This window comes from Sparus aurata, chromosome 12 (assembly GCF_900880675.1).
Source record: "Sparus aurata chromosome 12, fSpaAur1.1, whole genome shotgun sequence".
Lineage (NCBI taxonomy): Eukaryota > Metazoa > Chordata > Actinopteri > Spariformes > Sparidae > Sparus > Sparus aurata.
The window spans coordinates 9,547,436-9,575,241 of NC_044198.1; the positions used below are offsets into that span (position 1 = coordinate 9,547,436).

The window sequence follows — 27,806 nt, forward strand, 5'->3', positions numbered from 1 at the left end:
TTGCTCAAGCCCTGAGCTGTTAGGCACAGGGGGATCTCAGCTCTTCCTGCATGAACCTGAAACCTCTACTGTGGGCGCCTCTGTCGCCATAACACCACACCTGCTGTCGTCGATCCAGCGCGTCTTTCATCCAGCTGGAGGCCCCAGTTGAACCCCCTTCTCTTTCCGGGACGAGGCTGATGCCTGGACGTCCACCCGGGGGCACGGACAAGGGCCTGGATTTAATCCATCTGAGGAGGAAGCAGAGGGAGGATTGAAACTTTTCCCTCTCTTTCGTTCATTTGACCTCACGTTCCTGCGCTTGTGTCTGAGCAGGACGCAAAGGACACAAGAGATCACATTTTTGTTTTGAGGTAGGTGGCTGATAATTCACCTGCTTTCAGACAAAATTGATTTACACTTTTATTAAAAAAAAAAAAAAAAAAAAAACATCACAAAGGGTCTCAAAGTCCAAGCCTGATCGGTTCAGATTCACAGTAACTTGTTTCGATTTCATAGTTTTTTGATTGTAAGGAGAGAGATAAGAGAGGTCCTCTTTTGTTTGGAGCTGGCCTTGGCGCACGTCAATACAGATCAGGATATTTGCACAGAAGCACAGTGCAGTGGTGGGAAAAGATGTCTCATTGGGCTCAAAGATGATATAAGGTTTTCCTCTTCCTGGATGGAATACCCTTTTGGCTCATTTTGAAAATGAATACTGGGGGTTGGGTGTGCATACAGGGCACTGACTTCTGGCCATGTGGACATTTAATTTTCCTTTTTGTTCCATTTTGGAAATGATCTGCTGTCCCAAGATGCAAGTAAGATGGAAGAAGAAAAAAAAAATATGAAGCAAAAACTTTCTGTCGTCTATTCAAACTGTATTGTTGTATGGAATTCCAATGGCCTTGGTCATATCATTATCTTAACCATTGTGGTTATGGGTTATCTGCTGCAGACCTCTCTCTGGTACAAAGGGTTGAGAAAGGAGTGGCTCGATGTCTTTACAGCTCTGCAGCACAGATAAAGTGTGGAGAATGTTGCCTGATATTCCCCTCAAATAGAGACTTGTGCGTGTCTGACATGTTTTCCTTCTCTACAAAGTCATGTTGATTAGACAAATACACCAAAATGTACCTTCATTTGGTCAATTCCTGGTTTTAAGAGCAAACCAGGGTCTGAATTACGGAGACGATCACAATCACATTATAGCAGTGTTGTTTTGGTGAGTTTTTTTTTTGTTTTTCAGCTTGCAGTTGGCCCTGAAAGTATTCAAGTCAAACGATGGTGTGCAGCATCAGTTAGCGGATTACACAAAAAAATATGAATGACAAAAGACTGAGTCGACTAATGTTCCCTGTTTGTATTCAGTATACAGATTTTTACACTGAACTGCAACTGTTTCTTACAGTACCATCCATAAATAAACTGGTTCCCCCTTGCTTTTGCCACAGTTTCCCCTTCCAGTTGCGATCTGGGTATAGTTTAACTACAGAAAGGCCTCTCTGCCTCACTAACTATCCGTCCCTCTGTGATAAATGCACACATGCTCTTTCTCCAGGTGTTGAATATGGAGAAACTGAGCTGAAGATGGGGTCGGTGTCGTCATACTTTGGCCAGTTGTGCGGAAACGAGAAACAGGGAGGTGAGTACTGACGCTGACTTGTGCGTCCAACAATAAGTAACAATGTGTTAAATGTGTTTTTTACAGATAGAGATGCAACTAATGATTGTTTTTTATTATCCATTAATCTGCCTGTTATCTTCACGATGAATATTCTATTCCTTACGAAGAATCAAATGGTTGTTCCATTTATAAAAAGTCAAAGAGAGCCCAAAGTGACGTCCTTAAATCGCTGCTTTTGTCCAACCAATGGTCCAAAATCCAAAAGACTCTTTGTTTACTTTCATTATGACAAAGAAAAGCAGAATGTTGAATTGAACAAGCTGGAGCAGGGAAATGTTTGACCTCGGCTAACTGCATCATTGTTGCAGATCTACAAATAGCACTAATGCTTCTACTTTACTTGACAAGTGAAGCGACAATTTCCTCCCTGTGCCGCTGCAACATCTTCACCCCTGTCTTGCTCTCCATCTTCTTTTACAGAGGAGGAGAGACACTTGCGAGCTAATGACAGACCTTTTAACCTGTCTTACCACTATGCTGTAAGTATAGAGAGACAGACTCTCTGTGGGGATTCAATGTGTGTGCCTGCTGTCTTTTCCCAAACTGTATTCTCATGTGTTCTAAGTCATGTGTGTATCGTATGAGATTACTTCTCTCTGAAGCTGCCACCTGCATTTGCTACATTCCTGTCTCTCCTCTGTGTCAGAACAATGCCATCAAGACCTCCAAATACAACATTTTCACCTTCCTGCCGCTCAACCTCTTCGAGCAGTTCCGGAGGCTCGCCAACGCCTACTTCCTCTTCCTCATGATGCTTCAGGTAGACACCTTTCTTTACCTGCGGTCGCGCTGTGACGCATGTCAACATGAACTGTGTGTGTGGGGTCATTTCCACACAGCTCTGCGCGCATGTATGAGTGAGTCAGCTGAGAGTTGACTCGTTTCCACTGACGTGTGCATCATCTCTGATGTGTTTGTTTCAATTTTGGGTTGTTTAGTCTGTGTTTTTCTGTTTGGAGTGCTTTGAGAAATTTTGACTTTTGCGACGGCTGTGAGACAAACTGAATGTATCCTACGTATTCTTGATAAACCTCCATGCCTGCATTAAAACAGAGAAAAATAGCTCCTCTCTCATATTAGTAGTGGCTTTTTTTGTAGTCGTCCATAAAGAAAGAAATGTACTGCCCTGCACTGAAAACATGGTGTGATGGGTGACAGTGACGTGATATCCTATAAGGTGTTTCCACAGTTGTCTATGAGATTCCGCCAGGCTTGCTGGGGGTAAATAATGAAAATAATGATAATAATAATAATGATAATAACAGTAGTAGTTGTTGTTTTTTATTATTATATTACTATTTATTACAACCAGAGCGTCCATTAAGCCAGAGGAGACTAAGGTGATAATCTGTGATTGATTGACAGAAAACCATCAGATGGCACACCCAGAATATAAGACTGAACCATGTGGAACATGTGATAGGGCATTTCTAACTGTTTGTAGTGCACTGACTTAATATGATTCTACAGGAACCCATCATAGATTTGGAATAAGAAAAAAGAGTCCTATAACTAAAATGAATCAAAGTCTAAAAAACATGCACGATCCAATAGAAATTAAAAACAAGATGAAAATGTGAAAATCCCACAAGAACCAAACCAAAACTTTTTTTTTTCTGACAAAGGGGATACAAAGTCTTTAAAAATGTTTTAAAGAAATGTATAGGAATCTTAAGGGGTTTTATTTGAACTAGTAGAATAAAAACAGATTTCCAGTAGGACTTAGGAAATCCTAAAAAAACCAAGCACCTTTCTAATATTTAGCAGTCCTGAAGGATTTTTAAGAACTGTATGCAAAAGTTGAAAATCCTCTAGGTCTTCTGAAAATCCTATTGGCCTTTTTGAATAAGGTACTTATGCAATCGTGACATAAAACAAAACAAGGCATGAATAATTTAAAAAGTGGGGCCATGCATAATGATGCTGATCAGCTGTTACCTGCATAAACTGATGTTTTTGCAGATGTTATCCCACAAATTACTCAGAATTTGACCTCAGAGAATCTTTCAGTCCTACAGATGCAGGGTACTGAATCGTTTGAAATGTGTGTTGTTGTGATTTGTTAACAGGTTATCCCACAAGTCTCCTCTCTCTCCTGGTTCACCACGGCTGTGCCTCTGATTCTGGTGCTGTCTATAACCGCAGTGAAGGACGCCAGCGACGACATAGTAAGCTGGAAACGTAACGATCACATTGAAGCTGCAACGCAGAGCTCCCAGTAGGCAATGTCAGAACAAAGACAGGAGCAACTGCGCAACAAAATGTCGTATCTACAACAAACAGTGTTTTCTCTCTGTCCTGTATCTTCTGAGTAGAACAGACACAAAAGCGACAAGCAAGTGAATAACCGCAGGGTGGACGTCCTCATCGATGGACAGTGAGTCATTTGAGATACAAATTTCACATCTGTTAATGCAAACACACGTCTTGTGTGGATTTGCGTGCGGTGTTGTGATTTCGCGGTACGCCTTGTGTTTGTGTGGCAGACTGAAGAAGGAGAAATGGATGAACGTTCAGGTCGGAGATATAATCAAACTGGAGAATAACGAGTTTGTCACGGTAAGTATCAACACGCCACAATAAAGATTAGAAAAGGGGATTCGTTTCTGTAATTTCACCTGTGGGAGATTTTATGGCATTATTGCTGATCTTTCTGCGTCGATGAGTTCAGAGATAACGAGTCCAGCACAAAGTCCACACAGGTTTATCCAATCTTATCATCTTTCCGTCCTTTCACTCGTCGGTGCTGCAATGCTTGAATCTTCCAGGCGGACCTCCTGCTGCTGTCGAGCAGCGAGCCTCTCAATCTGGTCTACGTGGAAACGGCTGAATTGGATGGGTGAGTGTGCAAATACCTGACAAGTGATGTCTCACACTTCTGCAGCATCTTTCTCATGTCCTCTCCGTCTCCTCTTCTCTCTCCCTCCCCCCCCTCCACACACAGTGAGACCAATCTGAAGGTGAAACAGGCCCTGACCGTAACTGGAGAGCTGGGAGATAACATCGATGTGCTGGCTTCCTTCAATGGTGAGAAGCTGAAAAGAAGCTAAATTAAACAGACGTCTATATTAAGAGAATTGCAATCTGCACACTAATGTAGGATACTATGGTGTGCGGTCCTGACATGGGCAGCACCATAAATATATGATGTAGGAGACACTGCTCACACACTACTTTGATATATATATGATTATTAATCACTAGCAATTAATATTACACTCGTTAAAGGGGGCACCACCTCCGTGTTTAGTTATTGGAATAATCCGGAGGACATTATTCCAAACACCTAACTGTACCAGTTGGCTTGGACAGTTAGAGTCCATTCAAAATCAATTTATTCAATATCAATCAATATTCAGTCTCAATATTCTGAAGTAGTGAATTCTTTGCACGTATCCATCGGTTCTCCATATTAAAATTAAGTTCCAGACAAAGACAAACGATTATATGTTTATTGACTAAATAATTTGGGTAAAATAAAAGACATGACAATTTTAGACGAACAACAGATAACAGAAAATGTAAAGACTGCAATTAGGAAAGTAATAAAGTCGTGTGACCGTCGGTAGATGGTAAAGTTAAAGGGTCGGGTTTTTATATATTAAATATTACGGGAGTAATCTTTTAATACTAACGAGACTCTAATCTTAATTCTTTTAAGTTCATAAGATAGAAGTTAGAACTTTGACAGAAGTCAGAACTTTAGACAGAAGTCAGAACTTTAGACAGAAGTCAGAACTTTAGACACCACTCATTCTCACGTGTGTGGATCCAGCTGTATGAAGACGTTCAGCCTGTTTTGTCTGGGCGTCAGGAGGCACTGAAGCTTGGTCTCTTTGAGAGTTCTGGGTTGGACCACGGCACGGCGCGTTGGTCCAGTAGCCAGAGGGAAGGCCGGTACTCTGTTGAGGGACTCTTGGTCCGAAGGCCCAGCGGGTTTCCGCCTTGGGAGCGCTGGGGGCAGAGTTGATCTCGGCTGGGAGCACACAAAGGCTCTATTTACGGAGACTCCTTGCACGGCTTCTGAGGCAGACGATGGACTGCAACGTTCTTCATCAGATGATTACAGTCTTGAAAAAGACTTTTGTTGGTGGTTTCAAATAGTGGTAGTCAAGTTCTGATTCTGAAACTAATTCAACTTCTTCTGGATCAGGCGGTGATACTTTAACAGTATAAAATCTAAAAGAAAAGAATTTGTCCTATTAAAAACTTGAATAAAAGTGAATACTTAAAGTAGGGATTCAATTCGCTTGTCTTAGCTTGTTGCAAAAATAAAAGTAAAGATTACTTTAAAATTAAAAATAAAATAAAAATGAAAAACAAAGAAGAGAAGAAAGAAGAAGAGGGAGAAGAAGCAGGGGGAGAAGAGGACAGGGGGAGAGCGTGTCCGGAGAAGAAGAGAGGAAGAAGTAGTGGCATGAGAGAGAATGAGAGCAGGGGAGAGTGTCTGTTTTTATGGCCTGCAGCAGGGGCTGGCTGACAGTGTCACACCTCCTGTGATCTGAGTTGAGGCTCCCAAAAGTTAATCTAACTATACTATTTGTATTTAACATTTCGAAATCGTGTTTAAACCTTCCCAAAACTTCACCATCTTAAAAGTCGAATGTTTGCCTTCGTGAAAAGATGCAACATGATAATGATCATTTGTCATTCGAAAGAATTATAACCTGATTAACACATGAAGCACTTAAGTATACAACATATGACAATAAAGTATACAATACACAGTAGAACCAAGGACTTATACATATTCCTTGTAGTTCTATCTTTTAACAAAACATATCAGACATTTAACTGGTAAATAATACAAGTATTACACAAGGAATGGTGATCTTCAAATCTCTCCTCCATCGACAAAGGGGAGGGGGTTTCTATTGACCTCAAACTTATTGAGTAATAAACTTCATTTGGGCTTCACAATAACATAAGAAAGATCTTGTTGAATGACCTTCTTAACTCTATTTCGGGATCCGTTAAATTTAAGAAATTGAGATGTAGTTTATTTGTTATTTAAGACTTATTTGAATTAGGGTGAGAACAGAAGACTGCAAAAGGGCGAATGGTATGTCAGACCCAGGAACAACAACGATCGTAAATAACAGTTGGACATGTGAGGAGAAGAACACACAGATAAGGTTCCCCATTAAGCCTTCCCCCACTGGAGAATGTTCCAGAGGAAGAGAAACGTAGATTTGAAAAACATCTTAAATCACCACATCTATGTTAGAAACCAGTCCTTCTTCCTTTTGGTGTGACCAAAGAAAACTCTATCAGGCTTGACCTTGTTTGACCTGAGGAACAGGGGTTCATCTTCTTTGGAGGAAGAGGAACAGACCAGATGTGCTTTAGTCGTTGTAAATTACAAAGAAGATCTCTGGTGATCTGTTTATTGCAAGAAAAACAACATCTTCCCACTCTGTGGAGAGGAGAGGAATTTGCCAGGCCAGGATATGGGGGCTTTCAGTCCCAAATGCTGGAAAAAGGAGTTGATTTGGGTTAAAGGTAATCATGGCCAAAATGAGACCACTTTACGATGCAGAGACAACGGCTTGTGTTCCTACATATTCCCCCACTTCGATCCAATGTCCGTGGTAGCAGGAACTTTGGATCGATGAAGTCACACTGTCCGTCGTCGAGGCATCTTCGTGTCACACTTCAAGATCAGAGTTGGTTTCTGTCTCTATATGCAAAGGTCTAATCATATAGCAAAGGAAAAGGGAGGAGGAAACAATATTGATAACCCTAACTTCTTCTGAGGGTTAGTAAGAAGTACTAGTCTTATAGTGTTAGTGACTATCATGACTAGCTGTAAGACTCATTGGAGTCACGACCTTCGGATTATTTCAGATAATACATTTGTGCATTTATCAAGTTTACACCGTGTTCTTCCTTTATTTTTGTTTCATTCTTGGTCCAAAGTAGGCTTCATGAGGCCTCTTGTAGGACTCTTAAGGGATTTCTGTCTTCCCTGTTTGACAGTTATATCGGTAGTTAGACCTGTCTTTAGCGTGTACTTTTAAATTATTTCATCAGTACTTTGCTTATTTTATTTATCTAATATGATTTTTTTTTATTTGAATTAAAAGGGGAGTTTGTTTGGTTAATTGACTTGAGGTTTGATTTAAACCACAGTCATCTAAGTTTTAAAGGGTCTGAGAGCTAGTGTTTTAACACAAAAGCTAAGTATTTAATCTAATCATAAAGCTACTTTGATACTAGTTAACAGTTTAATTGTTTGACTTGCAAGGCGTAGCATATATCACAATCAAAATTCAAATAATTTTGAAAGAAAATTAAAGTTTTAATTAAATTTGGATTAAATTATCGAATGCGTGATTCTACAATTTAATTATTATATTTACCTGTGTAATGAGACACATCAATTTACTATGTTAAGTTTGGTAGTATTGCAAGTTTTATTATTAACAATTAATCAACTCACTGTTTGGAATTTCAGCGTGTTTAAAGCTGAAAAGATCACAATTCCATTTACCAAGTCAATCCTCAAAGCAGGTTATTTTAAAGGTATTTGTTGTTAACACAATCAGCCACTTAGGAGTAATTTAACAAATTCAATTTAATAGAGCCGAGCACAGATGGGTGCTTATCACAAATTTGGGATGTCTTACTGCAGTTTGAGCAGCAGATCAAGAAGTCAAGAGGCAGAACTTTTTAGCTCCACCCACTGATATACCCCCACTTGTTTAGCTGGATTTGGCTCAGTGGTGGTTTGACCACTGAGGGGGTAACTTCTAAGCTGTGGAATTCACAGCAGTTGAGTTCACTTTTCACTCAACAGCAACTTCTGGGCGATGGAGGCCAGAAGTGATCTCTTTTTCACAGACAGTTTTCCAGTACTTTAGAAAACCTTTCAAACGACAACCAGTATTTCATTCGTTTTACTGGTATTTTCACAATTCAAACTGATAGAGCGATCTCTTCATCTCTTTTACACGAACAGTTTTCCAGCACTTCAGAAAACCTTCAAACGGCAACCAGTATTTCATTAATTCACTGGTATTTTCATAATTTAAACTGACAGAGCGATCTCGTCGTCTCTTTTACACAGTCTAAACCTTTTCTTTTAATTCGCAGCAAGCATTTCATCCATTTACTTTGGATTTCACAATTTAAACCGGTAGGAGGATTTCTTCGCCCCTTTTTCACGGTCTAAACTTTTTCTTTTAACCAGCTACAAGCATTGCTTTTCTTTACTGGTATTTTCGCAATATGGACTTGAGAAAGGGATTTCGTCGCCTTTACACAGTCAAAATACACTGTCTTCTTGACAGGATTGTTGCCACGGCAACCGATCTTGGTATTACACTACACAGAGTGATACCTTAACGAACAACCTCTCACTGGTAAAACAGCTGTGGCCCTCCTTAGTTAGCTACGCTAATTTAGGACACGCGAGGGTCTAAGCAAATTAAACATATCGCTGGAGTCTCGCAGCCGATTGCAATTTAACTTAGGAATAAAATCAAATCCCTGTCGTCGCGCAGCAGAAATGACTTTATCCAAATCGATTATTAAAAAGTGTACAGTGACACTTATGCATGCAATTTGATCACCGATCTGGTACAACGCAGCATCAGGACCCAACAATAACGCGCGGTGGCTCTAAACAGCCTTTAACTCACAGGCCTGGTGACACGCAGGACCTGGGCACACTCATTCCAACATAAGCGATGTTGGAAGGCTTTCTTATCGCTCACAGATCTGGTTACAATACAACATTCATACACATTAATTTTATCTTAAGCAACTTTTAAAGCTCAGCGAAATTTTAGGTTCATGCACAATTCAAGGTGTGTGCAGTTAGGAATATAATATAAAGCTAAGTATCACACTAATGACTCGGTGGACAGTCAGACGATATTAAAACAGCTTGGGTTTTGATTATTACAACCGATGTTTGTCTGTAGTTAATTTAATGCAGAGAACCGTGGTTTTGAGGTGGCCTCACACGGGGCACCATAATAATAATGTAGGATACTATGGTGTGCGGTCCTGACATGGGCAGCACCATAAATATATGATGTAGGAGACACTGCTCACACACTACTTTGATATATATATGATTATTAATCACTAGCAATTAATATTACACTCGTTAAAGGGGGCACCACCTCCGTGTTTAGTTATTGGAATAATCCGGAGGACATTATTCCAAACACCTAACTGTACCAGTTGGCTTGGACAGTTAGAGTCCATTCAAAATCAATTTATTCAATATCAATCAATATTCAGTCTCAATATTCTGAAGTAGTGAATTCTTTGCACGTATCCATCGGTTCTCCATATTAAAATTAAGTTCCAGACAAAGACAAACGATTATATGTTTATTGACTAAATAATTTGGGTAAAATAAAAGACATGACAATTTTAGACGAACAACAGATAACAGAAAATGTAAAGACTGCAATTAGGAAAGTAATAAAGTCGTGTGACCGTCGGTAGATGGTAAAGTTAAAGGGTCGGGTTTTTATATATTAAATATTACGGGAGTAATCTTTTAATACTAACGAGACCTCTACCTCTAACTTCTTTAAGTTCATAAGATAGAAGTTAGAACTTTGACAGAAGTCAGAACTTAGACAGAAGTCAGAACTTTAGACAGAAGTCAGAACTTTAGACACCACTCATTCTCACGTGTGTGGATCCAGCTGTATGAAGACGTTCAGCCTGTTTTGTCTGGGCGTCAGGAGGCACTGAAGCTTGGTCTCTTTGAGAGTTCTGGGTTGGACCACGGCACGGCGCGTTCGGTCCAGTAGCCAGAGGGAAGGCCGGTACTCTGTTGAGGGACTCTTGGTCCGAAGGCCCAGCGGGTTTCCGCCTTGGGAGCGCTGGGGCAGAGTTGATCTCGGCTGGGAGCACACAAAGGCTCTATTTACGGAGACTCCTTGCACGGCTTCTGAGGCAGACGATGGACTGCAACGTTCTTCATCAGATGATTACAGTCTTGAAAAAGACTTTTGTTGGTGGTTTCAAATAGTGGTAGTCAAGTTCTGATTCTGAAACTAATTCAACTTCTTCTGGATCAGGCGGTGATACTTTAACAGTATAAAATCTAAAAGAAAAGAATTTGTCCTATTAAAAACTTGAATAAAAGTGAATACTTAAAGTAGGGATTCAATTCGCTTGTCTTAGCTTGTTGCAAAAATAAAAGTAAAGATTACTTTAAAATTAAAAATAAAATAAAAATGAAAAACAAAGAAGAGAAGAAAGAAGAAGAGGGAGAAGAAGCAGGGGGAGAAGAGGACAGGGGGAGAGCGTGTCCGGAGAAGAAGAGAGGAAGAAGTAGTGGCATGAGAGAGAATGAGAGCAGGGGAGAGTGTCTGTTTTTATGGCCTGCAGCAGGGGCTGGCTGACAGTGTCACACCTCCTGTGATCTGAGTTGAGGCTCCCAAAAGTTAATCTAACTATACTATTTGTATTTAACATTTCGAAATCGTGTTTAAACCTTCCCAAAACTTCACCATCTTAAAAGTCGAATGTTTGCCTTCGTGAAAAGATGCAACATGATAATGATCATTTGTCATTCGAAAGAATTATAACCTGATTAACACATGAAGCACTTAAGTATACAACATATGACAATAAAGTATACAATACACAGTAGAACCAAGGACTTATACATATTCCTTGTAGTTCTATCTTTTAACAAAACATATCAGACATTTAACTGGTAAATAATACAAGTATTACACAAGGAATGGTGATCTTCAAATCTCTCCTCCATCGACAAAGGGGAGGGGGTTTCTATTGACCTCAAACTTATTGAGTAATAAACTTCATTTGGGCTTCACAATAACATAAGAAAGATCTTGTTGAATGACCTTCTTAACTCTATTTCGGGATCCGTTAAATTTAAGAAATTGAGATGTAGTTTATTTGTTATTTAAGACTTATTTGAATTAGGGTGAGAACAGAAGACTGCAAAAGGGCGAATGGTATGTCAGACCCAGGAACAACAACGATCGTAAATAACAGTTGGACATGTGAGGAGAAGAACACACAGATAAGGTTCCCCATTAAGCCTTCCCCCACTGGAGAATGTTCCAGAGGAAGAGAAACGTAGATTTGAAAAACATCTTAAATCACCACATCTATGTTAGAAACCAGTCCTTCTTCCTTTTGGTGTGACCAAAGAAAACTCTATCAGGCTTGACCTTGTTTGACCTGAGGAACAGGGGTTCATCTTCTTTGGAGGAAGAGGAACAGACCAGATGTGCTTTAGTCGTTGTAAATTACAAAGAAGATCTCTGGTGATCTGTTTATTGCAAGAAAAACAACATCTTCCCACTCTGTGGAGAGGAGAGGAATTTGCCAGGCCAGGATATGGGGGCTTTCAGTCCCAAATGCTGGAAAAAGGAGTTGATTTGGGTTAAAGGTAATCATGGCCAAAATGAGACCACTTTACGATGCAGAGACAACGGCTTGTGTTCCTACATATTCCCCCACTTCGATCCAATGTCCGTGGTAGCAGGAACTTTGGATCGATGAAGTCACACTGTCCGTCGTCGAGGCATCTTCGTGTCACACTTCAAGATCAGAGTTGGTTTCTGTCTCTATATGCAAAGGTCTAATCATATAGCAAAGGAAAAGGGAGGAGGAAACAATATTGATAACCCTAACTTCTTCTGAGGGTTAGTAAGAAGTACTAGTCTTATAGTGTTAGTGACTATCATGACTAGCTGTAAGACTCATTGGAGTCACGACCTTCGGATTATTTCAGATAATACATTTGTGCATTTATCAAGTTTACACCGTGTTCTTCCTTTATTTTTGTTTCATTCTTGGTCCAAAGTAGGCTTCATGAGGCCTCTTGTAGGACTCTTAAGGGATTTCTGTCTTCCCTGTTTGACAGTTATATCGGTAGTTAGACCTGTCTTTAGCGTGTACTTTTAAATTATTTCATCAGTACTTTGCTTATTTTATTTATCTAATATGATTTTTTTTTTATTTGAATTAAAAGGGGAGTTTGTTTGGTTAATTGACTTGAGGTTTGATTTAAACCACAGTCATCTAAGTTTTAAAGGGTCTGAGAGCTAGTGTTTTAACACAAAAGCTAAGTATTTAATCTAATCATAAAGCTACTTTGATACTAGTTAACAGTTTAATTGTTTGACTTGCAAGGCGTAGCATATATCACAATCAAATTCAAATAATTTTGAAAGAAAATTAAAGTTTTAATTAAATTTGGATTAAATTATCGAATGCGTGATTCTACAATTTAATTATTATATTTACCTGTGTAATGAGACACATCAATTTACTATGTTAAGTTTGGTAGTATTGCAAGTTTTATTATTAACAATTAATCAACTCACTGTTTGGAATTTCAGCGTGTTTAAAGCTGAAAAGATCACAATTCCATTTACCAAGTCAATCCTCAAAGCAGGTTATTTTAAAGGTATTTGTTGTTAACACAATCAGCCACTTAGGAGTAATTTAACAAATTCAATTTAATAGAGCCGAGCACAGATGGGTGCTTATCACAAATTTGGGATGTCTTACTGCAGTTTGAGCAGCAGATCAAGAAGTCAAGAGGCAGAACTTTTTAGCTCCACCCACTGATATACCCCCACTTGTTTAGCTGGATTTGGCTCAGTGGTGGTTTGACCACTGAGGGGGTAACTTCTAAGCTGTGGAATTCACAGCAGTTGAGTTCACTTTTCACTCAACAGCAACTTCTGGGCGATGGAGGCCAGAAGTGATCTCTTTTTCACAGACAGTTTTCCAGTACTTTAGAAAACCTTTCAAACGACAACCAGTATTTCATTCGTTTTACTGGTATTTTCACAATTCAAACTGATAGAGCGATCTCTTCATCTCTTTTACACGAACAGTTTTCCAGCACTTCAGAAAACCTTCAAACGGCAACCAGTATTTCATTAATTCACTGGTATTTTCATAATTTAAACTGACAGAGCGATCTCGTCGTCTCTTTTACACAGTCTAAACCTTTTCTTTTAATTCGCAGCAAGCATTTCATCCATTTACTTTGGATTTCACAATTTAAACCGGTAGGAGGATTTCTTCGCCCCTTTTTCACGGTCTAAACTTTTTCTTTTAACCAGCTACAAGCATTGCTTTTCTTTACTGGTATTTTCGCAATATGGACTTGAGAAAGGGATTTCGTCGCCTTTACACAGTCAAAATACACTGTCTTCTTGACAGGATTGTTGCCACGGCAACCGATCTTGGTATTACACTACACAGAGTGATACCTTAACGAACAACCTCTCACTGGTAAAACAGCTGTGGCCCTCCTTAGTTAGCTACGCTAATTTAGGACACGCGAGGGTCTAAGCAAATTAAACATATCGCTGGAGTCTCGCAGCCGATTGCAATTTAACTTAGGAATAAAATCAAATCCCTGTCGTCGCGCAGCAGAAATGACTTTATCCAAATCGATTATTAAAAAGTGTACAGTGACACTTATGCATGCAATTTGATCACCGATCTGGTACAACGCAGCATCAGGACCCAACAATAACGCGCGGTGGCTCTAAACAGCCTTTAACTCACAGGCCTGGTGACACGCAGGACCTGGGCACACTCATTCCAACATAAGCGATGTTGGAAGGCTTTCTTATCGCTCACAGATCTGGTTACAATACAACATTCATACACATTAATTTTATCTTAAGCAACTTTTAAAGCTCAGCGAAATTTTAGGTTCATGCACAATTCAAGGTGTGTGCAGTTAGGAATATAATATAAAGCTAAGTATCACACTAATGACTCGGTGGACAGTCAGACGATATTAAAACAGCTTGGGTTTTGATTATTACAACCGATGTTTGTCTGTAGTTAATTTAATGCAGAGAACCGTGGTTTTGAGGTGGCCTCACACGGGGCACCATAATAATAATGTAGGATACTATGGTGTGCGGTCCTGACATGGGCAGCACCATAAATATATGATGTAGGAGACACTGCTCACACACTACTTTGATATATATATGATTATTAATCACTAGCAATTAATATTACACTCGTTAAAGGGGGCACCACCTCCGTGTTTAGTTATTGGAATAATCCGGAGGACATTATTCCAAACACCTAACTGTACCAGTTGGCTTGGACAGTTAGAGTCCATTCAAAATCAATTTATTCAATATCAATCAATATTCAGTCTCAATATTCTGAAGTAGTGAATTCTTTGCACGTATCCATCGGTTCTCCATATTAAAATTAAGTTCCAGACAAAGACAAACGATTATATGTTTATTGACTAAATAATTTGGGTAAAATAAAAGACATGACAATTTTAGACGAACAACAGATAACAGAAAATGTAAAGACTGCAATTAGGAAAGTAATAAAGTCGTGTGACCGTCGGTAGATGGTAAAGTTAAAGGGTCGGGTTTTTATATATTAAATATTACGGGAGTAATCTTTTAATACTAACGAGACTCTAATCTTAATTCTTTTAAGTTCATAAGATAGAAGTTAGAACTTTGACAGAAGTCAGAACTTTAGACAGAAGTCAGAACTTTAGACAGAAGTCAGAACTTTAGACACCACTCATTCTCACGTGTGTGGATCCAGCTGTATGAAGACGTTCAGCCTGTTTTGTCTGGGCGTCAGGAGGCACTGAAGCTTGGTCTCTTTGAGAGTTCTGGGTTGGACCACGGCACGGCGCGTTGGTCCAGTAGCCAGAGGGAAGGCCGGTACTCTGTTGAGGGACTCTTGGTCCGAAGGCCCAGCGGGTTTCCGCCTTGGGAGCGCTGGGGGCAGAGTTGATCTCGGCTGGGAGCACACAAAGGCTCTATTTACGGAGACTCCTTGCACGGCTTCTGAGGCAGACGATGGACTGCAACGTTCTTCATCAGATGATTACAGTCTTGAAAAAGACTTTTGTTGGTGGTTTCAAATAGTGGTAGTCAAGTTCTGATTCTGAAACTAATTCAACTTCTTCTGGATCAGGCGGTGATACTTTAACAGTATAAAATCTAAAAGAAAAGAATTTGTCCTATTAAAAACTTGAATAAAAGTGAATACTTAAAGTAGGGATTCAATTCGCTTGTCTTAGCTTGTTGCAAAAATAAAAGTAAAGATTACTTTAAAATTAAAATAAAATAAAATGAAAAACAAAGAAGAGAAGAAAGAAGAAGAGGGAGAAGAAGCAGGGGGAGAAGAGGACAGGGGGAGAGCGTGTCCGGAGAAGAAGAGAGGAAGAAGTAGTGGCATGAGAGAGAATGAGAGCAGGGGAGAGTGTCTGTTTTTATGGCCTGCAGCAGGGGCTGGCTGACAGTGTCACACCTCCTGTGATCTGAGTTGAGGCTCCCAAAAGTTAATCTAACTATACTATTTGTATTTAACATTTCGAAATCGTGTTTAAACCTTCCCAAAACTTCACCATCTTAAAAGTCGAATGTTTGCCTTCGTGAAAAGATGCAACATGATAATGATCATTTGTCATTCGAAAGAATTATAACCTGATTAACACATGAAGCACTTAAGTATACAACATATGACAATAAAGTATACAATACACAGTAGAACCAAGGACTTATACATATTCCTTGTAGTTCTATCTTTTAACAAAACATATCAGACATTTAACTGGTAAATAATACAAGTATTACACAAGGAATGGTGATCTTCAAATCTCTCCTCCATCGACAAAGGGGAGGGGGTTTCTATTGACCTCAAACTTATTGAGTAATAAACTTCATTTGGGCTTCACAATAACATAAGAAAGATCTTGTTGAATGACCTTCTTAACTCTATTTCGGGATCCGTTAAATTTAAGAAATTGAGATGTAGTTTATTTGTTATTTAAGACTTATTTGAATTAGGGTGAGAACAGAAGACTGCAAAAGGGCGAATGGTATGTCAGACCCAGGAACAACAACGATCGTAAATAACAGTTGGACATGTGAGGAGAAGAACACACAGATAAGGTTCCCCATTAAGCCTTCCCCCACTGGAGAATGTTCCAGAGGAAGAGAAACGTAGATTTGAAAAACATCTTAAATCACCACATCTATGTTAGAAACCAGTCCTTCTTCCTTTTGGTGTGACCAAAGAAAACTCTATCAGGCTTGACCTTGTTTGACCTGAGGAACAGGGGTTCATCTTCTTTGGAGGAAGAGGAACAGACCAGATGTGCTTTAGTCGTTGTAAATTACAAAGAAGATCTCTGGTGATCTGTTTATTGCAAGAAAAACAACATCTTCCCACTCTGTGGAGAGGAGAGGAATTTGCCAGGCCAGGATATGGGGGCTTTCAGTCCCAAATGCTGGAAAAAGGAGTTGATTTGGGTTAAAGGTAATCATGGCCAAAATGAGACCACTTTACGATGCAGAGACAACGGCTTGTGTTCCTACACTAAGTTCCATTATACTGAAGTAATAAAACATTTTAGTGGGTAATACGCTTTTTTTCCTGATTTATCGATTGGTGTTTGGTCTCTGAATCGATAAGTGTTTTGTGTTGTTTTGTCTAACAACCAAAGATGTTCAGTTTACAGTCATATATCAGGAAATAGATGGTAAAATAGTCACATTTAAGAAGGTGGAGTCTGGGAATTTTTTGATAACGTGTAATCAAAAGAAGTGTGTCTCATTAGTTCCATTTAGTAATACAATTCAGCATTGGTTTGGAGTCACTGGGTCACACGACGTGGAAGCTATAGAATAAAAAAGCCAATGTCTTATAACAATATTTCTGCAATATAAATACGACACACAGGTATAACCCATTAGCAATCAAAATAAGGGTGCTACATCAACTATGGTTAATATCATTTTTATCATAGAAAAAAGGAAGAAATATGAAGAAACATTTTGTTTTTGTGTAAATTAAACAAATAATAGGTTAACTTATGGACGGTCCCTAAGTCAGCCTCTTAGCCTATAACCGACACTAACCTCTGTCTCCCTCAGGTGAAGTGCGAGGTGAGCCTCCCAACAACCGCCTGGACAAGTTCAAGGGGATCCTGTCTCTGGACGGACAGACGTACGCTTTGGACAACGACAAGGTGCTGCTGAGAGGATGCACTCTGAGGAACACCGAGTGGTGCTTCGGCCTGGTCATCTTCGGAGGTAACTCATCTCTCACCAGCTGCTAGCTGGTGGCAGGTAGCTAGCAGCACCGCTTACCGGCAGGTAGCAGCAGTTAGCAGTTAGCAGTTACCCGCTCAAAATGATAATGCGGCCTAAAAAGTAGGAGAGGCAGCTATGCACGGGGTGCACCGCTCAGGTATGCAGGGGCCCAGCAGGTGCTGCAGTGGGAAATTAATATTTTACAGAGGACAATAAAGTAATACATAACATTACAGTAAAATACAGCCTTGAATTATAACAAATTAAATTCAGAAGGATAATGGTGATGGTAATACTACTAACTTTATCCAATGTTACTTGCTGTTGTTTGGCGGTTGAATTTTGTAGTTAGCTAGTCGCTTAGTTAGCATTTCTTTCAAGCTAATACTACCAGTCTAACCTTATCTTTAATTGTTGAGCTAATGTCACCAGTCTGACATCAGTCGTCATTGTTATGCTATATGTTACCAGTCTAACATTATCCCTAATTCTTTAGCTAATATAACCAGCCTAATGTTTGCCTTAATTGTTAAGCTAATGTTCGCTATCGCTTTTAATGTACAGCTTGTGACTTTATATTTTAAGTGTGTTGTTTTTATGTTTCTGTTTTAACCTGTAAAGCGTCTTTGTGTACCTGAAAAGCACTATATAAAATAATGTATTATTATTATTATTATTATTAATTTTTATCATTATTATTATTATTATTATTATCATTATTATTATTATTTATGTTGCTAGTCTAACGTTAGCCTCACTCTTAAGCTAACGTCACCAGTCTTACATTAGGCCTTAATTCTAATGTGCTGCTGCTTTCAGTGTTAGCATTTGATGTACTAAAACTAACTGTGGGCTTTTGACTGATGAGAATTTATTGTGAAAAAGTGGAAAAATCAATTGAACCCAAACAAAACCAAAGCATCACATATTGAGGTGTTTTGTATTACATAGGTTCATAGCAAAATGATTTCAAAAAAGACAGTGATAATGCTAGGTTTTAAGACGGGGTGCATACATGTGACAAATAAACACACCTTTTAGACTAAACTGAACATTACAGATTAAAGACAGTATACGAGTGTGTGTGTACAAATGCTGCAGACATGCCACCATCAGCCTCTTTGTCAGTGTGTATGAACAAGAGATTGCACCTGTCCAGGTCCCGACACCAAGCTGATGCAGAACAGTGGGAAGACGACGTTCAAACGGACGAGCATCGATCACCTGATGAATGTCCTGGTGTTGTGTGTGAGTTTAACGTCCATGCACACGAAAGCCACACATAATCTCACACGTACACTGAAGCTGAAAATGTTAAACATTTACCTCACATCATAATTCAGACTGATTGTTTAGCTGATGTAACAGTTCTTGAAATATCTATATGTGTTATATCTTTGAATCCATCAGATCTTTGGTTTCCTGGCGTCAATGTGCACCGTTCTGGCCATCGGCAATGCAATCTGGGAGTACAAGGAGGGCACGGCGTTCACAGCCTTCCTGCCTCGTGAGCCGGGGGTTGATAGCGGTCTCTCCTCCTTTCTCACCTTCTGGTCCTACGTCATCGTCCTCAACACTGTGGTGCCCATTTCTCTCTATGTCAGGTACGTCCTAGTGCAGAAAGAGAATAAAGTCAGAAAGCAAAAAAAAAAAGTTGAAGTTGTTCCCCCTTTGCCTCACATTTGTCCCTGTGTGTGTGTGTGTCAATGTCAGTGTGGAGATCATCCGTCTCGGCAACAGCTTCTTCATAGACTGGGACAGGAAGATGTATTATCCCAAGAGTGACACTCCGGCACAGGCGAGGACCACCACGCTCAACGAGGAGCTGGGTCAAATCAAATACATCTTCAGTGACAAGACCGGCACCCTGACGCAGAACATCATGACTTTCAACAAGTGCTCCATCAATGGGAAAGCTTACGGTGAGCTAAACTAAAGCGTTAAATTACACAGCAGTGCGGGCTGGATTATTGACCCTGGAGTGTGTTTCTCTGTTATCCAGGTGAGCTGTTCGACTTTGCGGGAAATAGGGTGGAAATAACAGAGGTGAGAGTGAGAATACGTGTACACAATTGCATGTTCTTCTGAACTATTTGTCACGTAATCCTCTAACTCTTTTTGCTCCTCTCCGCTGCTTCTTTTTCTCTGCAGAAGACAGAGAAAGTGGACTTCTCCTGGAACCGACTGGCTGACCCAAAGTTCGACTTTCATGACCACAGTCTGGTGGAGACGGTGAAAGAGGGAAACCTGGAGGCTCAGAACTTCTTCCGCTTGCTGGCTCTGTGCCACACTGTCATGCCTGAGGAAAAGAAAGAGGGTGAGTGCCCTCTATTGGACATTTTTATTACTGCTTGGTATATTGCTTGTGTTCTCCCTCTGGTGATTATTATTTTTTTGATGTAAAATCCCACTAGAGTGCAATAATATCTTCTTCCTCAGCTAATTGTGTTTTTCAGAGTATTTAAGACACTGTGCGTAAAATTAGAAAACGTCTGATAGTGAAAGCACTGACTCGTTTTCTTCCTTTCCTCTCTTGCCGTCTCTATCTCCTGGCAGGCGAGCTCTTCTATCAGGCTCAGTCCCCTGATGAGGGCGCTCTGGTGACCGCAGCAAGAAACTTCGGGTTCGTGTTCCGCCAGCGCACACCAGAGACCATCACGGTCGTGGAGATGGGCCGGCAAGTTGTCTACGAGCTTCTGGCTGTTCTTGACTTCAATAATGTGCGCAAGAGAATGTCAGTCATAGGTGAGAGTAAAACAGTGGCCGGATATGTGCATAGATGATGTTTAAGTTTCAAAGCAGTCCCTGTCGGTGCATTCAGGGACCTCTTTTCCAAGTTTATGTTAAGCAACTTCTGCCCTGATTTCCAGTGCGCAGCCCCGAAGGCAAGCTGACTCTGTTCTGCAAAGGAGCGGACACCATCATCTATGAAAGACTCCACTCGTCCTGCAACAAACTAAAGGACGTTACCACCGAACACCTCAACGTGAGTGACGTGGTTGGATTTTTGTGATGTACGGCTGATATAAAACTAACTCACATTCAGAATTCCTCAAGGCTTTTCTTTTGAACTGTCTAACTAAAATAGGAGTATGCAGGCGAAGGCCTCCGCACGCTGGTTCTGGCCTACAAGGACTTGGATGAGAGTTATATGGAGGGGTTTAAGAGGCGCCACCACGAGGCCAGCACTGCCATGGACGGACGAGAGGAGAGACTTGACGAACTTTATGAGGAGATAGAGAAAGACCTGATGGTTCGTCAGCCTGCTAAAAAAAAAAACTCTGACATAATTTGATTTGCTTTATCGCCATGTGTTGTGCTTCAGGTGATTTGGATTCTGACAGACAAAGATTGGAAGCATTTGAAAAACGTCGTTTAAAAAAGAATTCAAATGCGTTTTATTTGTCACAGAGTGATACCTTTTCAACTCGCCACTCTGTACTCTGGTGTTTTTAGCTTTTGGGAGCGACAGCTGTGGAGGACAAGCTGCAGGATGGCGTGCCACAGACCATAGAGCAGCTGGCTAAAGCTGACATCAAGATCTGGGTGTTGACTGGAGATAAACAGGGTTAGTGATGTGTTAAGTTGTACAGTAATATAATGTGAAATACTTTCCATCACCTTTGATTTAACTGTCAGGATGCTGCCAAATCTCTCAGGGTTCACTCTGAACTGAGAGTCAGAGTGAGTGAATGATTGTCGTGTTTGACAGATGAATTCCATCGCATTCATTGTAAATATTGCTGTTTTTTAACCAGAGACGGCGGAGAATATCGGCTACTCGTGCAACATGCTGAGAGAGAACATGAAAGACATTTTCATCGTGGCAGCAAACACGGCTGAAGAAGTCAAAGTGGAGCTAGTGTGAGTCCTTCAGAAGCAACACATGTAGTGTCTGATGATGGGAGGCTGGTTCGATGTACTGAATGGGACATTTTAATGAGAAAGTTTAGTCAGAAATTTTGCAAACGCAATTACAAAAGTGAGTAGAGGAGAATATCAAATGTCTGTTTGTTTTTAACATGGTTTGCCATAGTTTTGATGCTGTAGCATGGTTTATTGTAAAGAATCAAGGCTGTACAAAGATGGCAGACACAAGAGACCCTAACCCTACTTTGCCCCGCACTCCTTAGCTACCACCTACCACCCCAAGAAAATTGGTTTTTTTTTAATGATAAACCTTCATGTTTATTTTAAATTTACAGTGATGAGGAATGTGATGCCTGCAGCACACAAAGAGAGACCCACTGCGTCCAAACCTTTTTGGAATTGGGGCTGTAGCACGGCACAGATACGCAGTTTACTTCATGTAACGGTTGGACGCGTAGATGACAGAAGTAACAGAGCATTGTTTGTTTATTGCAGGGGAGAGGTAGCTATCCATAGTTTTATAGTCATAGTCAAATAACATTAGATCCAAAATAACCCTCGGGTGGTATGATGGCTTACTCCAGCAACACAGTAGTTGGATTTTCTTGAAGTCTGTGTATATGCTTCACTTCAAATAAGGTTTGAGGATTTGAAACACCTTAATAATTAAGGTAATGCTATGCCACTATTTATAACACAAGTTTGGGGTGGACTAGGTAAAGAGCAATTTCACCAAGTGCAAGTGTCACAGTTACCATCCAGTGGTTACGGTTTAGCAAACCATTAATTGACCTTAAAAACAACGTAATTTCCAGGCAGATATCAAGTCTGACAGGTAAAAAACATAACAAAGCACACTCATGTTCAATAGTAGTAAAATGACAAGGGGAAGAAAGCAGAACAAATACGGCCACTTTTTTTCAAAAGCCACCGAACAAGGCAATAAGTTTGCTGTCAAATGGCCATGAGAAAGAGGAGTGCCTGACTGAAGTTGATCATTAAGCTTAATGAACTGCCTCTGGCACGAAAAGACTTAAGCCCTACGATCATCTTGTTTTTATTGTCAACAATCCTCCTGTCTTTTAGGAATGCAAGAAGGAAAATGTGTCCAGATTCTGCGGACAAGCCCTCTGTGATTAAGGAGCGCGTGGGCCTGTTCTGGCTTGAGAAGACTGAGACTGTGCAGGATGAGAAAGTGGATGGAGACTATGGCCTCATCATCAATGGACACAGTCTGGTGAGAGGGCCTATTCAGACACACTTCCACTTCCACACAATAAATAGACTCAAGATAAGCAGCAAAGTTTAACTAAATGTAGGTTAAAATAAAAGAAACAAAGGATTCACACTTTCCAACTAGAATTGACGGCCTCCCTGATAGAGTGGAGAGGGCTTTCATCTTGGTGTCTGGTTGAAATCTTTCAAGGGCTGCATGACCTCAGTATGATCCAGCCTTTCTTCCTTTGCATCCTCAGGCCTTTGCGCTGGAGAAGGACCTGCAGCTGGAGCTGCTGAGGACAGCGTGTATGTGTCAGACAGTGATTTGCTGCAGGGTTACCCCTCTGCAGAAGGCCCAGGTGGTTCAGCTGGTCAAGAAATACAAGCAGGCTGTCACTCTGGCGATCGGGGATGGTGCCAACGATGTCAGCATGATTAAGGGTAATCTAACTTAGCTCAGACGCTGACATAAACCTTAAGGACCAGAGAGTTGTATTAAAACCAGTGTCTCCCCTGTCTGTCCTACAGCTGCTCACATCGGCGTCGGCATCAGCGGTCAGGAGGGCATGCAGGCCGTTCTCTCCAGCGACTACTCCTTCGCCCAGTTCCGTTACCTTCAGCGCCTCCTGCTGGTGCACGGGCGCTGGTCCTACCTACGCATGTGCAAGTTCTTGCGATACTTCTTCTACAAGAATTTCACCTTCACCTTTGTGCATTTCTGGTACGCCTTCTTCTGCGGCTTCTCTGCTCAGGTGAGGGACATGTGTTGGTATTGTGTCATTTAACTTAATGGGTTAGATAAAATCTGCATTACAATTAATACATTCAATGTTATAACTGCTTTATTACATGTTTCAATGTTGTCTTTTTTGTTCTTGTTTACAGACGGTGTATGATGAGTGGTTCATCACTGTGTATAACCTGGTTTATACAGCTCTCCCTGTCCTTGGCATGAGTCTCTTTGACCAGGTATGTACTGAGGGGAAAATTACTCATTTGTTTTAATAATTCAGAAACTCAAATTCAGCTTCTTCTTCGTTTAATATCTTTTAAATGATCAGAGGTTTACACCCTGGTGACTGTACCCTCTAGAATTTCCCTTGTCCTGCTGTAATCATCTGTTTCTGTAGGATGTGAACGACCGTTGGAGTTTCCAGTATCCTCAGCTCTACACTCCGGGCCAGCTGAACATGTACTTCAGCAAGAAAGCCTTCGTGCGCTGCATGATGCACAGCTGCTACAGCTCCCTCATCCTCTTCTTCATCCCATGGGCCGCCATATACGACACGGTCCGAGACGACGGCAAAGACATCGCCGACTATCAGTCCTTCGCTTTACTGGCGCAGACCTGTCTGCTGTTTGTAGTGAGCATACAGGTGAGGAGTAACAGTCCTGTAACTAAACGTGACAGAAGGTGCATTCAAATTACAGGATTAAATACTGATTTGATGAAGTGCCATGATTTTTTTTGATGGTATTTAACACACTGGATTGGCTTAATACCATTCTCAGTCGGGTATTTTGTCTATAAATGCTATCACAATAAAGTTACATTGTGGATTATTATGTGCGCCACAATAAAACCATTAATTTTCACTCAAAATTCTATTTTGCAGCTGTGTCTGGACACCCATTACTGGACGGCAGTGAATCAGTTTTTCATATGGGGCAGCCTGGCTGCTTACTTTGCCGTCACATTCACCATGTACAGCAACGGCATGTTTTTCATCTTCACCAGCGCCTTCCCTTTCATTGGTGAGTTGATTCAGATTCAGATTCAGATTTTACACTTCCAACAACAATGTAAAGTAGGTGAGAATGGGTTTTCCAGTAACCCTGCTGCTCCTCAAATCTCCATCTACAGATTTCAATACATTTTTTGTGGTTTGTGCAATGACCCATAACCCTTTTGAATGTGTGCAGTCACGTATAACCCATACACAATACTGTAAGATTGTAGAATAATAACAAATCATTTAACTTTGTGATTGTGACTGCTGGTCTGGTGCTTTTGGAACTGCAGGTACGGCAAGAAACTCTCTGAACCAGCCGAACATATGGCTGACCATCTTCCTGACTTCCCTCCTGTGTATTCTGCCTGTGGTGGCTTTCCGCTTCATTGTCATTCTGCTTCGGCCTACCATTAATGACAAGGTGAGAACACCTGAAACATAGTTTACTGCATGCACCCCGTTTTAAAAGTTATTCTTTTGGTGTAACTTAATTCAAACTCTGCCACATTTTCTTTGAGGTTACAATTTGGCCTTCTGATATGTGAAGTGACATTAGAGGGATATGTGTATATATAATTACAGCAGCAAAACAAGGATGAGTATCGTAGATTGATCAACATTTGCCTAGTGTAATTTAGATTACAGAAACCTGGAATGTGGAATTTGTCTGTTAAAGTAGACATCTTACTTTGTTTTGATACACAAATCAACTATCACTAATGAGCAGATTTGGGCACAGACAAAAATGTAGCTACAATTTCATTTAAACACTGAAACACTGGTCACATCAGAGAAACAGAAACACAAAGTAAAAAAAATAAAATGTGTCTTTAAGAATTTGCTGATATTTGTCTCATTGCCTCCTTCTCTGATGCAAACTCCGCCATGCTGCTAGCTGGGTCTGACCAGAGATCAGACTACTTAAACATTCAGTAACTAGCTTCTTAAAGACCCTGACATGTTTCTAAGATTACTAGACATTTAAATTTGGAGGGAATAAACTTAGTAATGACAACATTAATTGTTGTTAGCAGTCAGCTGGAGTTTGGAGTTCAAACAAGATTTTTTTGTTTAAAAGACTGGCATTTGTAACTGTGTTATTCATAAAGAATATGACCATCAATTTTGATCTTGATCAAACTTTCAAATTCTCACCATATAGTATGAGTAGTAATTCACATTTAAACTGCAATATTATATGAAATAGTATATAAGCCAGGAGGTTGTGTGCAGTGGGAAATGTTAGAATCTACCATTGTAAACATATTTGCACCCTGAGGAGCATGTGTATTCATAGCACTTAACTGTCCAGCATGAACATATGCAGCCATGTCAATACTGATGACTTGCCCCTCCCTCCCTTCTGTAGGTGAGATATAAGATGCGGAAGGAGGCACTGCCAGCTCCTGCACCTCGCAAGCCTGCCAGGCGCATCAGCACCCGTCGGTCTGGCTACGCCTTCTCACACGCCCAGGGCTACGGTGATCTGGTGACATCGCGGAAGTTCCTGCTGAGACCCCTGAAGAGTCGATCGGCCCTGTTCATCCAAACAGACTCTCCTCTGGCTCAGAATCAGCCACAGCACTACCGCACCATCAAGGAGGAGCCAGAGGGCTCACAGAGCCCTTAGACAGTGGATGTGCAGGGACATTCAAGTGTGAGAGTGTGATAGTTTTATTTTGGAGCCTAGCTCACACTCATGAGAGGATGCAGAGGGTAAAGTTCACTACCTGGGTTCTTTCCAGGTAAAATTTCCGCACTTCAGACTAAGTCTGACTTTAACTCAAGGTTTTCCCTCATGCATAAATGTCACTGTGAAAAAACTGAACAACCTTAAAGAGCTGCACTGGTGCTTTTGCATGTTTTAGCTTCATGAAATACAGCTGTCTGCTGTCAGCATCACTGGTGACCATTTCAATTTATTTTATTTTAACTACAGTTAACACCTGGATAGCTCATTTAGCTAGGTAATCAATCAAAGTAGATATTTAATTGTTACTGTCAGGTTTTTAAACAGTTTTGCGTGAGGAACTGCATTCACACACTCTTCAGTCTCTACAATTGGAGCGTCAGGTGCAAAAATGCCATTTCTGTTTGCAAAAAAGAGCTTAAATTCACAACATGCACAGAAATTCTATTGTCTGACCTGTAAGACTGATTTTCAAACAGCACAGCTCATAAATGTAATACTTTACAATCATTTCATGCATGCATTAAAAAATTGTCTTGTTCTTCCAAAATTGAAATGGCAGAAAAAAACTGTGTGCAGTTTGTACTTAACGGCCTAAAACATGCAAAACCAGAAACTGCGATGAGATTAACTTTGTGTCATTTGTTTTTGTTGTGATCTGAAGATTGTTTTCAGAATGTAAGTTAAAAAAGAATGTTAAGGTTGCCATAGCTGATCTAGAGACACTGTCTGCAACAGGAAGTTGCATTTTGTACTTTTTAATCCTTTTTTCCCCCTCAAGTGAACTGTCAGTACTCAGGGTGTCATCACAAGAAGAGATGGAGTGACTTCAGCTTCAGTTGAACTTTACGATAAACCTATATTCACTCTGTTGTTTACATGATTATTTACATGAAGATTCGTGTTATTATTGTCCCATTTTTTGTCAAAAACATAACTTTTTCCATCAGCATCACTTACTCACAGTGTTTTCAGAGTGCAGCCAGGGGTCAGTGTTGTGTTTTCAGCTGAATAAAAGGTACAATGGTGTTGGTGTCATAGGAGGGCCAGTGCAAAGACCAGCCGACAGCACATACTACTCATAAAATCCTCATAATTTCCTCAGTCATTCATATATATTGACATTGTGTCTTCTACTTTATGTTGAGATGCTGAGAATTTTGTCTACTGATAGCAGTTTTGATCCCCCCGATTGTTCAAGTTTCTACAAGAGAGATCATCTGTGAAATAAAACAATTAACTTGACTGACCTGTGTGGCCATTTTCTAACATAAATTGTTGGTGTAACATGTAATACAAATGAGATTGGACATGTGTCGAGGTGATACTCAAAAGAAAAAGGGGGCAGCACATCAGTAGACTAACTGCTAACTGCTGCTGACTAGCTGCTATTAGCTAGTTAGCTCTACAACACTTATATAGTCAAAATCGTTATTTTCTTCATATTCTGTTTATTTCTTATTACATTTTTGAATGTTTTAAGGTTATATTCTTACATATTGCCCCTTTAAAACTATGCAGATACTGAAGACATACACACTGCATCCCAACACAGAGAGGATGGA

The 27,806-nt window shown here is 40.3% G+C and overlaps 1 protein-coding gene across 1 annotated transcript; it reads left to right on the plus strand.

Moving 5' to 3' along the window:
- The first annotated feature begins 9 nt into the window (after positions 1-9).
- On the plus strand, positions 10-27,486 carry atp8b5b (ATPase phospholipid transporting 8B5b). The gene is made up of 28 exons (XM_030435572.1): positions 10-353; positions 1,541-1,624; positions 2,087-2,145; positions 2,313-2,426; positions 3,736-3,834; positions 3,982-4,043; positions 4,153-4,225; positions 4,435-4,505; positions 4,611-4,693; positions 17,572-17,730; positions 18,890-18,978; positions 19,141-19,334; positions 19,444-19,652; positions 19,733-19,776; positions 19,882-20,047; positions 20,287-20,475; positions 20,601-20,716; positions 20,819-20,983; positions 21,187-21,298; positions 21,489-21,594; positions 22,687-22,837; positions 23,076-23,259; positions 23,347-23,570; positions 23,704-23,787; positions 23,949-24,194; positions 24,435-24,573; positions 24,842-24,972; positions 25,921-27,486. The coding sequence occupies exons 2-28, from the start codon at positions 1,570-1,572 to the stop codon at positions 26,179-26,181; spliced, it is 3,585 nt and encodes a 1,194-aa protein (XP_030291432.1). The 5' UTR covers positions 10-353; positions 1,541-1,569; the 3' UTR covers positions 26,182-27,486.
- The last annotated feature ends 320 nt before the right edge of the window (positions 27,487-27,806 follow it).